We start from the raw sequence: 14,084 nt of genomic DNA on the forward strand, positions 1-14,084 counted from the left end.
CCTGTTCACTCTCTCTCTCTCAAAACAAATACATTTAAAAAATACTTTAGAATTGCCATTTCATTAATCTTTTTGATTAAAAATAAAGTTTAAAATCTATATTAAAAATTAAGTAAAATAAATCACAAGAGATATTTTTCTCAATAGCTTATCATGTAGCAATTTCAATATTAAGAAGTCCTAGGGGAAAAAAAAAAGAAGTCCTAGGAAAAATAAATTGGTTGTATACATTAGTTTTTAAAATGTCTGGTAAATTCTTGCCCATATTAAGGAGCTTATCTTCATCTGTAAAATCAATTTCCTCAAATTTATATTTCTACTTACTCTTATAAACAGACAGTCTTTGTTCTTGAATCACACGGATGGCATGATTGCCAGTTAGCTTCATTTTTCTTTTGCTGTTTTCACAGATTAATCAATGCAGGGCTTATTTTCATACTGGGATAATAATCATTCCTGCCTCTGAACACAAAATGAGCTTTGTGTTCTGCAATCGTCTTGAAGTGAGGCACTCAAATGCCCTAGAATATGGCACAAATTTTTTTTTGCTTTCATTCATTTCAAACAGTGTATTAATATTCTTCTCCTTGCTTCCACACAGCTGTCATCTTAAATGCCACTGAAGAATGGATGCATAATTAGCTCTTCAGTTCGTACATTAAATACATTTTAATAAACAGTTCTTTTCTCTGAGAAGAGAATATTGCTGTCCATTCTTAGCTGTCAGTCTCAGAGAGAATTTAGAGAGTGTTTCCTATGGGAAGCATTGCTTAGCAAAGCTAATCTATGCACTATATTTAAAATGCACCCTTATTGAATTATGAGCTATTCAGACTTAACTAAAACAATTATAATGACTCTGATAAGTTAGGAAATATTTTTAAAATGAAGATACCGATTTGGATTCCTGTAAGTCAAATATTTGTGTTCCAAAGCAAAGTCAAGTTATCTGAAACTTAATATTTAAACATTAATTTAGTATTAATTAAATATCAATGAAAATTTTAAAACATATTAAAATATTAAATATAATAAATAATATACTTATGTTGTATTTTAGTACTAACAAAAAAGAGTTAATATTTAAAATTTTACATTTATAATAGTGCAAGAAAAATAGTTTAATTGTTAATGTTAAATTGTGTGCAAATATCTTAAATAATCTAACTGATGAAGCCCAAAGGATGCATGTTTTTCTCTGGAGTCAACATAGTTGCCACTTCAACATGAATTATGGGCCCGAAAGAGACAAATACAATTTTATTCTGGTGATACACACAATGTATGAGGATTCAGAGTGAAGCATCACGCTGAATGTTTGGAGTTTTACTTCCAGTGGTTTATTTCAAATCATTTCTAAAGGAATCCTAAATGAGAGATTCCATCTGTGAGTCTTTTGAATGCAGGACCCAATTATCCTGAAAAGTGTTCCTTCCTCCATCCCCAAAGCTGTTTGCCGCATAGGTCTTTTCACCAGCCTGAGCAGGAGAGGCGACTGATTCTGAGCCTCCTCACTAAGTCCGAATCTGGGGTGTTGCCAAGAAAGTGAGAAGTGGGGCTATTTATTTTACAAAAAATACAGACTTCCTGTTGAGATTTAATATCTGTACCAATGATAGAACCAAACTATAACAGAGAGATGTTACTAATTCAGAATGGAATTGGACAAATCAGTGGAGATGCAAGGTTTAAGTGTTACAGATTTAAAAGACTGTGCACAATTCATTAAAGGTCAGCTATAAATGGATATTAGTTAATATGTAAGGTATGGAAAATTAATGAAAAAACATCAGTCAATCTGTATTTGAGATGAGTAGGTCCTCAAATAACTGTTTCACATGCACATTTAAATTTTATCATCTTCCCATTATATATGACAGGATGAGCAGCCTATCAGCAAGAAACCTGCACTTGAAGCTCCGTCTACGTAATAACCTAACACCAAGATGTGAATGTATGTAATGCAAGTTAATTTATTAATTAGACTTTAAGATTATGATGCTGAGTGCTTACTATTTCTCAGCTTTTGACTTGGCCCTTTTACTACTGTCTGTAGAAGATATGAGAGTATGAGAACACTCAAAATTTAAATCTCATTACTATATGGATAGATCGCAAGTATTTTCTTTATTTCCTGGTCATACAAAAGCAGGATCATTTTCAACTGATCATAGTAGTGGTTAGTTCTGATAGTGCATGTGAAATATATTGAATTGTGCAATTCATCAGGGTGTAATTGTAATAATTTAGAACTGAAAACAAACTTTATTTAATGATAGGAAACTCTTAAAGGAATTTTTATGAAGTATTTTCTGTTGTGTTCTCTTTTTAAATAAAATGTGTATCACGATGGATTAAAAATTGGCAAAATATATAACAAAAAGTAAAGAGTGAATAATTAAGGATGGTTTAAAAATTTTCTTCTTTTTCAAAACTAACTTTCTATTGCAGATGTGTATTATTTTTAGAATAAGAAAAAATAACTTATTTGTTAGGTTAATCAGACCTATGTATCTGCTTAGATTTCTAAACACCTGTGGCAAAAAAAAAAAAATCTAAAAAAACATAATCCATTTCACATGTGCATCATTTAAAACATAGTTGCTTTTGTTCAGAGTCTCTGATCCCCATTCCGTGGCCTAATGTGTACCACAGATGGGTCGTACTGAGCCAAGAGGCTTATGGGGCAGTGGAATGGCCCCTGGGCTGCTTGAATCCTGGATTGTGAGCCTCTCTTCCTTCAATTTCCCTGTGCTGCACACATACTATTTTCTATGGGATCTATACCAGGACAAACGGTTGCAACACCTTAGCTAGATTTCTATATATACATATAAAAATGTATGTATGTATATATTTGTAATCTTCAAACGCTAAGAATATGGCCAATTTGGCTGACATTTTAGTTAATAAAATAGGTTAAAACAAGTTTACTATGTAAAAATTCCTACTTAATAATTTTCTTACTCTGTCCAGACAATCAAATCCCTTTCTGCCTTTTCTTCATTACTTCATTAAAAAAATAATTAAAAATAATTAAAAAATAAGTTATCAACTGTTTCTATGTGGTGAGAATTGCTTATTGGTAAATTGTAATTTGACCCAGAATGAAATTTAGTGCTTATGGGCAGGTGTAGCTTCTAAAATAAAAGGGGTTGTTTGTCTCCAGACTTTGTTGCAGGAGAAGGATCAAATAATCAAGAAAGAACCTATGGAACCTATGGAAGACCCATAGGTTATAGAGGTGAGCCCCACTCTCCTGACTATGGCCCCCTACCTGTCCATTATAAGATCTGAGAAGCTATACTTTGTATTCACACACTATTCCCTGTTAACTTACATGGTAGTAACATTTTAAAATGTAAATATTGATGGGGGGGAGAGGGGATGGGCATGGAGGAGGGCACTTGTGGGGATGAGCACTGAGTGTTATGTGGAAACTAATTTGACAATAAACCATTAGAAAAAAAATAAAATGTAAATATTGAGAAAGAGAAAACCCATCTCTAATTCCCAGCTACACTGTCAGATTCATCCCTGCCATTGATTTTAGTACATGCAGTTCCGTAAAATAAAGCTCACAGGTGTGATCTTCCTCAAATTATTGTGCTAAGTGTTAGAAGCAATGAGCATATTTTGCAGTGAAAATTCCATTTAAAAAAAATGACTTATAAATAATGTAAGTTTTAAGAGATTGTCCACTGCAGTATCTCCAGGACTGTCCACATGCGGTTTACCATGTCAGCCACCAAATAGATATTTGTTACATAAATAATGTTCTTTGGCCTTCCCGTGTATCATATGGTTTACAATCTGGCACAATTTTTTTAAGTTTATTTATTTATTTTGAGAGAGAGAGTGTGCACAGGCAGGAGAGGGGCAGAGAGAGAGGGATAGAGAGAATCCTAAGCAGACTCTGTGCTATTAGCACAGAGCCCAATGCGGGGCTCAATCCCATGAACCGTGAGATCATGACCTGAACTGATATTAAGAGTCAGATGGTCGACTGACTGAGGCATCCGGCACCCCAATCTGGCATGATTTTTTATATGTACCCATCTGTTTCCCAACAGTAGACAGTAAGAACTGTCTACTGTTCTTAGACAGGAAATAGACAGGAAAATAGACATAGACAGGAAATAGACAGGAAAATGTCTATTGTGTACAACATCATGTTCCTACATCCTGGTGATACCTATGTGCACAAAGTTGAATGAATTAAAGAGAGGCCCATGTTGTATCTTACTCGTCTATCATCCTAAGTAATTAATTATACAAGCATAAGGCTTGATTCCTATTTGATTAAGAATATGCTTGGAACAATGCAGATTGACTTATTGCTCTGTTGAACTAAGACAGTGCTGTAGCAACTGAACCGGGCCTGTGCAAACTTGTCTATCACTTATTTTTTCTGTGTAATAATTTCTGAAAATATGTTTCAGTTATTTTGCAGAATACGTCTGTCTCTCACAGCAGGGAGATTAGGTTCATTTGGTGCTAGAGAAGCTGGAATCTGAGAGAGAGTGAGTCTACTGCTCATTTTAGGTTAAATTTTTTTCCTGTAAAATACCGTAGAGGACCTAAGATTAGTAGGAGAGCAGCTGGCAGGATTTAGAGGAATCTCACTGAGCTCAATATTGTTCCTTTAGAGCAAACGCAGGTATAGAGTACCAGATCCTGTTCTTCCTCACTAGGTGGACTGAACTCTGCCCTCCTCCCAGCAACAAAATCAGACACACTAGAATTCACATTCTTGCTCTGTTCTTTACTAATTGTTTAACTCAGGCAGGTTACTTACTCCTCTGAGCCTTAGTTCCTTATTTGTCAAATGCAGATGGCAATAGGAGTGTGTACCCTGTATGATTCTAGTGGGGATTAGATTATGTATTTATTTATATATATATGTGTGTTTATATATATATATATAATGTTTAATGAGAATTATTTCTATTATCTCTAATCCTTGTTATAAATTGTACAGAGCCATAATAGGTAGATACTTTATGTGTGGTAGTAGCAATTAATAGCATTTCAACCACTGATGAGAATAGAAGAAACGAAGCTATACTCTCATGTTGACTTACCCTCTGTTGTTCAGTTTCCTTATTATAAAATGGAGATGAAAACATTTCATAGTTAAATTTATTATTAAAAAATAAAATATATATATGTAAATAATCAGCTTATGAATGACAATTATTGTGCTTTATTTTTCTACTCCTGTTTCTGAGCGTGGCCTCATGACTCCCCTAGAGAAGTGAGTCGATTGGTAACTCTGGTTCCAAGGAGGATGCACTTCCTTCCTTTCCTCCTGAGATCTGTACCTTCCCTTCTGCATCCTTATGGAGCACTGCACCTTCATAATGTGGAGCCCCAAACACATAGGCAACATTCATTATCTCTTTCCCTGATCCCCGTAAAGAGAAATGGAGAGGCCTCGGTCTTATTTCAATAAATATCGGGGGCTGAAAATATTAAATGAGTGTTAGTTTTCAAGGTGGTCAACTGGTGATACTGCATATATATTTTAAGGGATAAAAAACTACCTTTAAAAAGTGATATACTATATTGATGTGTCATAGATACTCAATAAATCGTACTGAATTGAATTACAATTAATTTTAAGTAGTATTTTAATTAAACAGTGTATTTTTTAAATTAATTAGTTTTGTAGACTGACATGCTGTTTGACTATTAATTCTTATGCCAAGCATTACATGGCACTTTTAAGAAGTATGCCTATGCACACTATAAAAAAAATAACTTGAGAGCCACAATGTCTGCCCTTAAAAGTTTTAAAATATTTTAACTGTATATTACCCTGAGGATCTTCGAGACAGCAGGAAAGGCACAGCATTGTTGTCAAATTGATGAGTCAGACAATGGACACAGTGGAACATGTAAGGCACTATTCAAAATGCTCAGTGTTGCTGTTGAGAATGATCTATGATTGTGATTAATTGCTTTTGAAAGTTTGATCAAAATTGATCTGTCCAGTTTTCTGGCACTGGCTGTTGGATGTCAAATCTCACCCTAGAATTACATAAATCAATTTACCCTGGACTTCTGTAAAAATTGGGAGTAGAAAGATAGAAGTAATTTCTGAGTTGTCAGTGACTGATGGATGTTCTGATTTCACAGTTTTAGTAAAGAAAAGGTCTTACCGTAGCTGTCATAGGCATCCTCACTTACTCCATGACCGTAGTCATAGTATTCAGGCACACTGCAACAGATTTAGACAGCAATCAATGCTACTGTAATCAGGGGGAATTAACCCAGAAACTCATATGGAATTTGAAAGCAAAATGTGTGCTAAAGTAATATCCCAAGAACCTCCAGCATAAAACACAATCCTAAAAAATACTCTGTAGAAACATACAGGTTACTGACAAGGAGTGCTACGATTTTCTCATGCCACCTCAGAACCTCTTTATCTCTAACTTCCAATTTTATAAATCAAATTTCCCTTAAAACGCAAGTATCATACTTCAAAATTTGTCAAGAGGCAAGTTATAAAGGTCTATTTCCAAGAAAAAGTGCTATATAAGATGACAATCTGGTCAACTGTGTATGGCTTTTAATGCTGTTACCTTAAGAAATGTGCATCAATTTCATCTTTACTTCCAAACACTGAAATTATATTTATTCTCCCCTCTAGCCCTTCCACAGAATGTCCATGAACTTCTCAAATATATAAGCCATTTACTTTTACTTAATACTTTGCTAGATGCTTCTGTGTTTCAATAACTGACAAGAAGGTGCCCTTTCTTCATCTTTTACTCAACTTACAAGCTTCCCCCACTACACTTGTCATCTCGCTGCAGTGCTCCCTGGTGTAAGGCACCATTCTCATTAGCATCCAAGCCTTTCATTATCTCTCATCCCCCAAAAAGTCCTCCCTCACCCCCACATCTCCTAACAGCGACCTGCCCTTTCTCTGCCCTGTTACAGCAAAATTTCTTAAAAAGAGGCAGCTGTTCACTGTTTTCACTGCTTCTCTTTTCCATATGCTTTTGAAGATATTCCAATCAGGCTGTTGTCTCCACTGAAATAGCTCTTGTCAATATCCTGACATTTTCAAATCCAGTGGTCAAGACGTGGTCCTCATTTTATATTAGCACCACTTAACACAGTCAGCCATTTCCTGCTCCTTCAGCCATTTCAGTTGTTTCTGAGACGTCCTCAGAATAAATAATTCTACTTATATTAATATATTCACATTTATATTTATAATTTATGATGTACAATATTTTTCCCCTCATATAAGCTCCTTCATTTTACATCCTCCGCTTGAATCTTCATTTATAACTTCTACATTATATAATAAATTTATCAATAATGTCAAAATTACTAATTCTTTTTAAGTACAGTAAAACCTTGGACTGCGAGTAACTTGTTCTGCGAGTGTTCCACATGACAAGGAAACATTTCTTATAAATTTTAACTCGATAAACCAGCGATGGCTTGCAATATGAGTAGTACGTGACGCCAAATGTCACATGATCACAAGTGAGCCAATGGTTCGTTTTTCTCTCTCTACCTGTCGGATTGTGGGTGACCGTCTCCCACACTCGAATGCTCAGCCTCAGGCCATAGTGTTTGACTGAAATCAGTGATTTTTCAGAACATTGGAAGGTGCCCAGAACTAGCACTAGTGCATTTTTTTGTCACTTCAAAGCACATACGGACAGTCCTTTGCTTTTCCATACAAGAGGAAGCTTAGGAATGCTTTGCTTCATTCTAGGTCAGGCTGCCTGCAGATATAGACCCTTTCCTCTGCTGCCTATTGCCAATGACATTAAATACAGTGTATGACAAGAGTTCATTAATACTGTACTGTAGTCAACATCCATGTGACTAAATACAGTGGCCCCCATGCAGAAAAAGATCCATTGAACCAACAGATAGCAATGATTCCATTTGTGATAGTGAAAGTCGTCCTACAATAAGGACAACTTTCTCTTGTCTCCCTCACACCAGCCATGACAGTTTTCCAAGATAAGTGAGGGTTAATTATTTTTCTTTATATTTTGTATTTTCTTTATTATTTTGTATTATATTATAGTACTATAATCATTTTTATATGAATATTTTTGGGTTGTGGAATAAATCTGAGTTTCCATTATTTCTTAATGGGAAATTCGCTTTGAATACAAGTGTTTTGGATTACAAGCATGTTACTGGAACTAGTTATGCTCGCGAACCAAGGTTTTACTGTACTTTGGGATATTCAGATTTTCGCTTATCTTTACCTGGGAAGCAACACCTCCATACATAAAATAACCCTCTTTCCCAAGTATTAAATAAAAAGCAGAGACTTTAACCTTTGGAATTCCAGCCCCTCTAAGAATTTCATTAAATCTATGGGTCACTGGTCCAGCTATGAAGTGTGGCAAGAAAATGGCTTAAGATCAAAGACCAAATTATATAAGGGCTGAGGGTGGGCCACAGATACCAAAGGGTTAGGTTGAAAGAAAAGATAGAAAGGCCTAAAATTTTTGTGGCTGTCATGATCTTTCAAGGCACTCTCGTAGGTCTCATATTGAATACTTCAGATTTCATTGAGAGAAAGGAAAGAGAAGCAAAAAAGAAAATACAAGTGTATGCATTAGAAATGAAAATGAGAGACTGAGAAGTTTGGCCCTTTTTCTCTTTCTGGGAGGCAACTGAGAAATCACTAATTCAGTTTTAGTATAAAGTAGTTAGGAAAAAGAACATTACTGAGTGTGGCCTTCATTGCCCAGAAAATGTATACACAGATTATCTAGGAAAAAAGTATGGTAGTATGTGTTTCTTCCCATTTTTGAGATTATAAAAGTCTAAGGCCATTGACTAGTGGCTGGATATTTCTCTCTTCTTTCACATACTTAACAGAAGCGATACAGCCTCAATGAGAACCCTCATGCATGTGTTGCAAATTCCTGAAAGTTGTTACATTGATTCCCTGGATGATCAAGAGAGGACAGTCATGAGAATATGATTTAACAAACAGCATTCCCCTTTATATGGTTGAAGAGAAAATGAGGGCGTTGACAGCAGCTTCTCTCTCCCTTTGTCACAATCAATAATGTTTCCTTGAAAAAAAACAAAAAACAAAAAAACTATGTTTCCCAAAGTGCTGTATGAAGACCACCAGCTCCAAACACTGTCTAGCGGTATTACTATATTTCTCATTGGATTTCAATTATAATTTTTAATGTTTATTTATTTATTATTTTGAGAGAGAGAGAGAGAGTTAGTGGTGGAGGGGCAGAGAGAGAGAGGGAGAGAGAGAATCCTAAGAAGGCTCCGTGCTCAGCCTGGAGCTTGACATGGGGCTCGATCTCATGACTGTGAGATCATAACCTGAGCTGAAATCACGAGTCAGACGGTTAACCAACTGAGCCACCCAGGCACCACTCAGTTTTTAATTTTAATTGATGAAGGTAAGGGACAGGAAAAAGAAAGTAGTGAGAGAGACCATGACAAAGAAACTACAGTTATTGCCTGTTGTAAATGATACGTACACATCAAGAGGAAGTTTTAACTTTCAGCTGCTCTAAAAAGGGGAAAGTAGAACATACCGGATATTTGTAAAATAAAGGATAATGCAAAATAACAGATAATAAGCATAGTGGACTCTGTCAGAGTCCATACCTTTGCTTGTCTGAACATTACTTTTCATTTCTTCCTTAGGAAAACATTTTGTATGGACAAATGGCTGCACTGCGAATAAATACATTTCTCAGCTATCCTTACAACTAGATGTGCCTTTGTGGCTAAGTCAGGAAACACGGGATTTGCACACAAGTGAGAGTGGCCACCCTGAGGTTCTTTCTAGTTTACTGACAAGCTCCTCATCTTGGACTTGTGCAGTCATCTCCTTCGTTGGTAGAACGCACTCAAAGTAATGACCTGGCAGCTACCATGCAAATAAAGACTGTGCCTTGGGAAGGCATGGATAGCAACATGGGAGGAACTTCTGCCTCTAAGCGGTCCTGTGAGAGAAGACTTACTGTAAACCACTGCCTACTTCAGGGACTGTTGTCGGTAAAAAATATTTTTTATCTTGTTTGAGCCACTGAACTTTGAATCTCTGTCGCAACAATTAGTCAAATAAATGAGTATGTAGAAGTGTCGAACTGCCATTAAAATCCCAAAATACTGGGCATTAGCTAAGTGGGACAATGTAAGGAAAAAAAATATAGTAGGGAAGAAAGCTAATAGGCCTTGTTATGCCATTGGCCATGAACTTGGAACAGTAGGGTACAGGTCTACATAAATTTTGACACTACAGGAAAAAAGCTGAACAAAGCCCAAATGTTCTTCATCCTGCTGCTTTTAGAAAGGCTTACAAAAGTCATGAGCTTAAATAAGAATGGGCCATTTTTCCAGAAGAAACAGAAGTGAATAGAATTGTGCTAAGGGAAGTTATTTCTGCCTGATTTATGTAGCAGTTCTATAATTTAAACTGAAAGAGTGTTCAGAAATTTGTGGTTTGGCAGGATTGGAGAAGTCAGCTGTTTCTCTATGCCAATAGGAAGATATAATGAGGGGGGCATTTGTTGCTCAAAAATGCCCTCACCTCTTCCCGTTAGACTCTACCATCATGTATGATCCCTAGAACATTCCTCAGGTTCCTGAACATGTACACACATGCTGGCTTTACAAATTGTGAAGTCCCCAATGAGGGCACACTATACTTGACTCAATGCAGATGTGGCTATGGATTAAGACCATTTATCCATTAGGATAAAGAAGAACCTTCTAGTAAATCTGGTATAAGCTCCAGAAAAAAAAAAAAAAAAGAAAGAAAAGAAAAAAAACCAACCAAACAAAAATAGCCCACAAGGTTGCCAGGTGCACTAACCAAAAAACTTATTTCAATGTGGTAGCTTAGGTGTCTTTTATTGTTGCTTGGCAGGATTTTATAATTGTTAGTGCCTTTGGAGCCTTCAGTGTTTCCCAGTGAAAGTTTCTATCATGGTGATTCTGTTCCTTTTCCACCAGTTTATATTGGGTATAATGTATGGGGAAGAAAGCTGAGAGCAGCAAAGATAATCTGCTTATCATTTTATAGGTGGTCAGACTTCGAAGAACCATATCGAGACCTAGTGCAGTTCTGTATATTTCCCAGAGATTCTGGATTTTGAGCTGGCAGCAGTCATTGGAATTGAACTTGGATTTTCTCTCTTGGGTAGTAGGTAGGTATCTATGTTTGTTTTAATGAGAAGAATGGTATTCATTTGTATATGCATAGCTAGAGGGTTGGACATAAAAGACTTCTAGTTGTTCCCCTATAAATCCATTTGTCTCTTGCATAAGAAAGACTGACCATCTCAGGATTATATTTCTTAGCATAGATGCAGAGTGATGTGTAAAAATGTTTTTAATGATCTGCATAAAAGTAAATTCCTTTGTCCTCTACTTCCTTTCAACTTTTATGTAACTGACAGGAAATGTGAATAACTTGAAACCATTTTGGAAAACTGTGTTAATGATGGTAGGGTGAACCAAATCTTTTGTCTCCCAAAATTTATATATTGAAATCTTAACTCCCCATGTGATAGTGTTAGGATGTGGAACTTTTGGGAAGTAATTAGATCATGAGGGTTCAGCACTTATCAATGAGATTAGTGCTCTTGAAAGAGAGACCCCAGAAAGCTCTCATGTTTTTTCTTCACCATGTGAGGATACAACAAGAAGACAGAAGTCTACAACCCAGAATAGTTTTCTCACTACCCAAACCCAACCATGCTGGCATCTTGAAAAGGAAATTCCAGCCTCCAGGACTTTAGGAAATAAATTTCTTTTTTATAAGCCACCCCATGTATGGCATTGTGTTATAGCAGCCCAAACTAGGACAGATGGCTTCCTAGTAGCTTGGAATCCCTCAATGACACCATGAAGCAGAGCCCACCTACTTGTGCATGTCTATTATATGTGAGGGAGATAAACTTTTCTCTTGTTTAGGCCACTGAATTATGGATCTCCTTACTAAGGAAGCTGTACCACATATCCTAAATAATATGTTGGTAATTAAAGCAATCCCTTGAAGATAAACAGGCATCCAGTATATATTTGTGGAATAAATAAATGATTGAATAAAAGAATTCAAAGAAGACATAATTGTGTTTGAACAGGAATAATCTTAGAATATTTTGCTGTAAATATCTTTATAAAACTTTGTATATGCTTCAGAAGGAATGTCTAATTATAGTGACAGCAATGGGAGCAGTAAAAAAATTATTTTCTGAAATGAATGAAATTCAGGTCGAAAACTTAAAAATAATGTAACTGACCAATGCATCTGTGATTTTTATATTATTATCTTATTTTTCAACTTTAAAATCATATATGATTTGGCTAGAGAAAGTAGACTATAGTGTTGGCTCTATGCTTTTCATTATTTCAGAAAGCTACCATTTCATTACATTGTTTCATTTGTCTGTTCTTAATAATGTTGAAATGTGAGTAAAAGTGAACAAATGAGTTCAGTATAAACACAACCTGATTATTTAATTTTCAGTTCACTGTAATTCCACCATATATTTTATAAAATATAGCTCTCGGCGCGCCTGGGTGGCTTAGTCGGTTAAGCATCTGACTTTCGCTTAGGTCATGATCTCGCGGTTCGCGGGTTCGAGCCCCGCGTCGGGCTCTGTGCTGACTGCCAGCTCAGAGCCTGGAGCCTATTTCAGAGTCTGTATCTCCCTCTCTCTCTGAGCCTCCCCTGCTCATGCTGTCTCTCTCTCTCTCCCCTAGAAATAAATAAAAATATTTAAAAAAATAATTAAAAAAAATATAGCTCTCAAGGTATCTAAACACATTGTGACAATTGTGGAAATGTTCATTAAAATTATAATTATTGGTAATTGTCATTAAAATGATAATTATTGGTAATTACTCTGGTGGTTGTAGCATATATAATTTTCCTAGAAATTGGGACATATATAAAATCAAGATATAACATGTTAGCTGCAATGACTCATTAAACAATATGTAATTATTAGTAAGATTGTGCACAACAGTTTGGCCTTTTGATAGCAAGACTGTAGACAGAAATAAATATTTGGGGTATAAAAACAATATATAAAGAAGTGAAGTAAAGGAAGCAGGAAAGATATCAGATTGATTTATTCATGATCAACTGTAAGACTAGAAAGAAAATCAGGTTTGGAAAATTCCAGTCCTTTTTTTGTGGACAGAAGAACATTTTACCCTAAATAGACTATGTTAGCAGTTTACTAAGACAACTAATTAAGTGGCAGTGAGCACAACAGACAAAATTAGGATGAAATGTGGTTTCTAGGAAACCAAATAGTATCGTCATCAAAATCAAGCTATTTTTCCAAGCAAGTTCTTAGTGTGCCCACCTGTGACATAACAACGCATTTCTATAGTGCTTCACAACCTAGCAGTCGGTGTCTGTGTTCGTGTGGCGGGAGAAACCACGTGGATGGTGGATCAGGCTAGTTCAGAAGCCACCAAGACTAACCAAGCTCATAAAGGAAATACATTGGACGTTCAGTTGTTACCAATAGAGATACTGGCAGTAATATAAATGAGAACTCTGCTCTAGAAGATGTGTTTGTACCATCAAACCAGTTAGACTGGTATAAGTGGGAAAAAAAATAGAGGAGGCAGTTTATTAAGAATCCACACTTTGCTTACTTTTCCAACTGTTTACTTTGGTAGGATATAAAAATTACCAGAGATCATTAAACACGTTACAGGTACACCATTGCTCTTTGTGGGCCTCCAAAGACTAAAGCTTCCACATTTATAAGTTCCAGCTGCATTTAGTTTATGCTATGTTGTCTTTCACTTCAACCTTTTTTTGATTCTTGAGTAAGCTGAAGATCTGTGTATACGAAGTAGGACAGATAATTGAGGATGAGTTTTAACTAAAGCTTCATTAATTATTTTCCAAGTTGAAGAAAACAAAAAATAGGAAATAATATTTTAGGGGTGCCTGGGTGGTTGTCAGTTAAGCGTCCGACAGCTGACAGCTTAGAGCCTGGAGACTGCTTCAGGTTCTGTCTCAGGCTCTCTCTGCCCCTACCCCGCTCACAGTCTCTGTCTCTCTCAAATATAAATAAACA

At 35.9% G+C, this 14,084-nt stretch overlaps 1 protein-coding gene across 3 annotated transcripts in view; it reads right to left on the reverse strand.

Annotated features, from left to right (window-relative positions):
* KHDRBS2 (KH RNA binding domain containing, signal transduction associated 2) overlaps positions 1–14,084 on the reverse strand; it is a 572,791-nt gene that overhangs the window by 13,418 nt on the left and 545,289 nt on the right. For all 3 annotated transcript variants that reach the window (XM_077769102.1, XM_077769101.1, XM_077769104.1), the window contains one exon: positions 6,165–6,223. In XM_077769102.1, the coding sequence (XP_077625228.1) occupies positions 6,165–6,223 (59 nt within the window). The remainder of the gene's footprint in view (positions 1–6,164; positions 6,224–14,084) is intronic.

The sequence above is a fragment of the Crocuta crocuta genome, unplaced genomic scaffold (assembly GCF_008692635.1).
Source record: "Crocuta crocuta isolate KB4526 unplaced genomic scaffold, BGI_CrCroc_1.0 scaffold205, whole genome shotgun sequence".
NCBI lineage: Eukaryota > Metazoa > Chordata > Mammalia > Carnivora > Hyaenidae > Crocuta > Crocuta crocuta.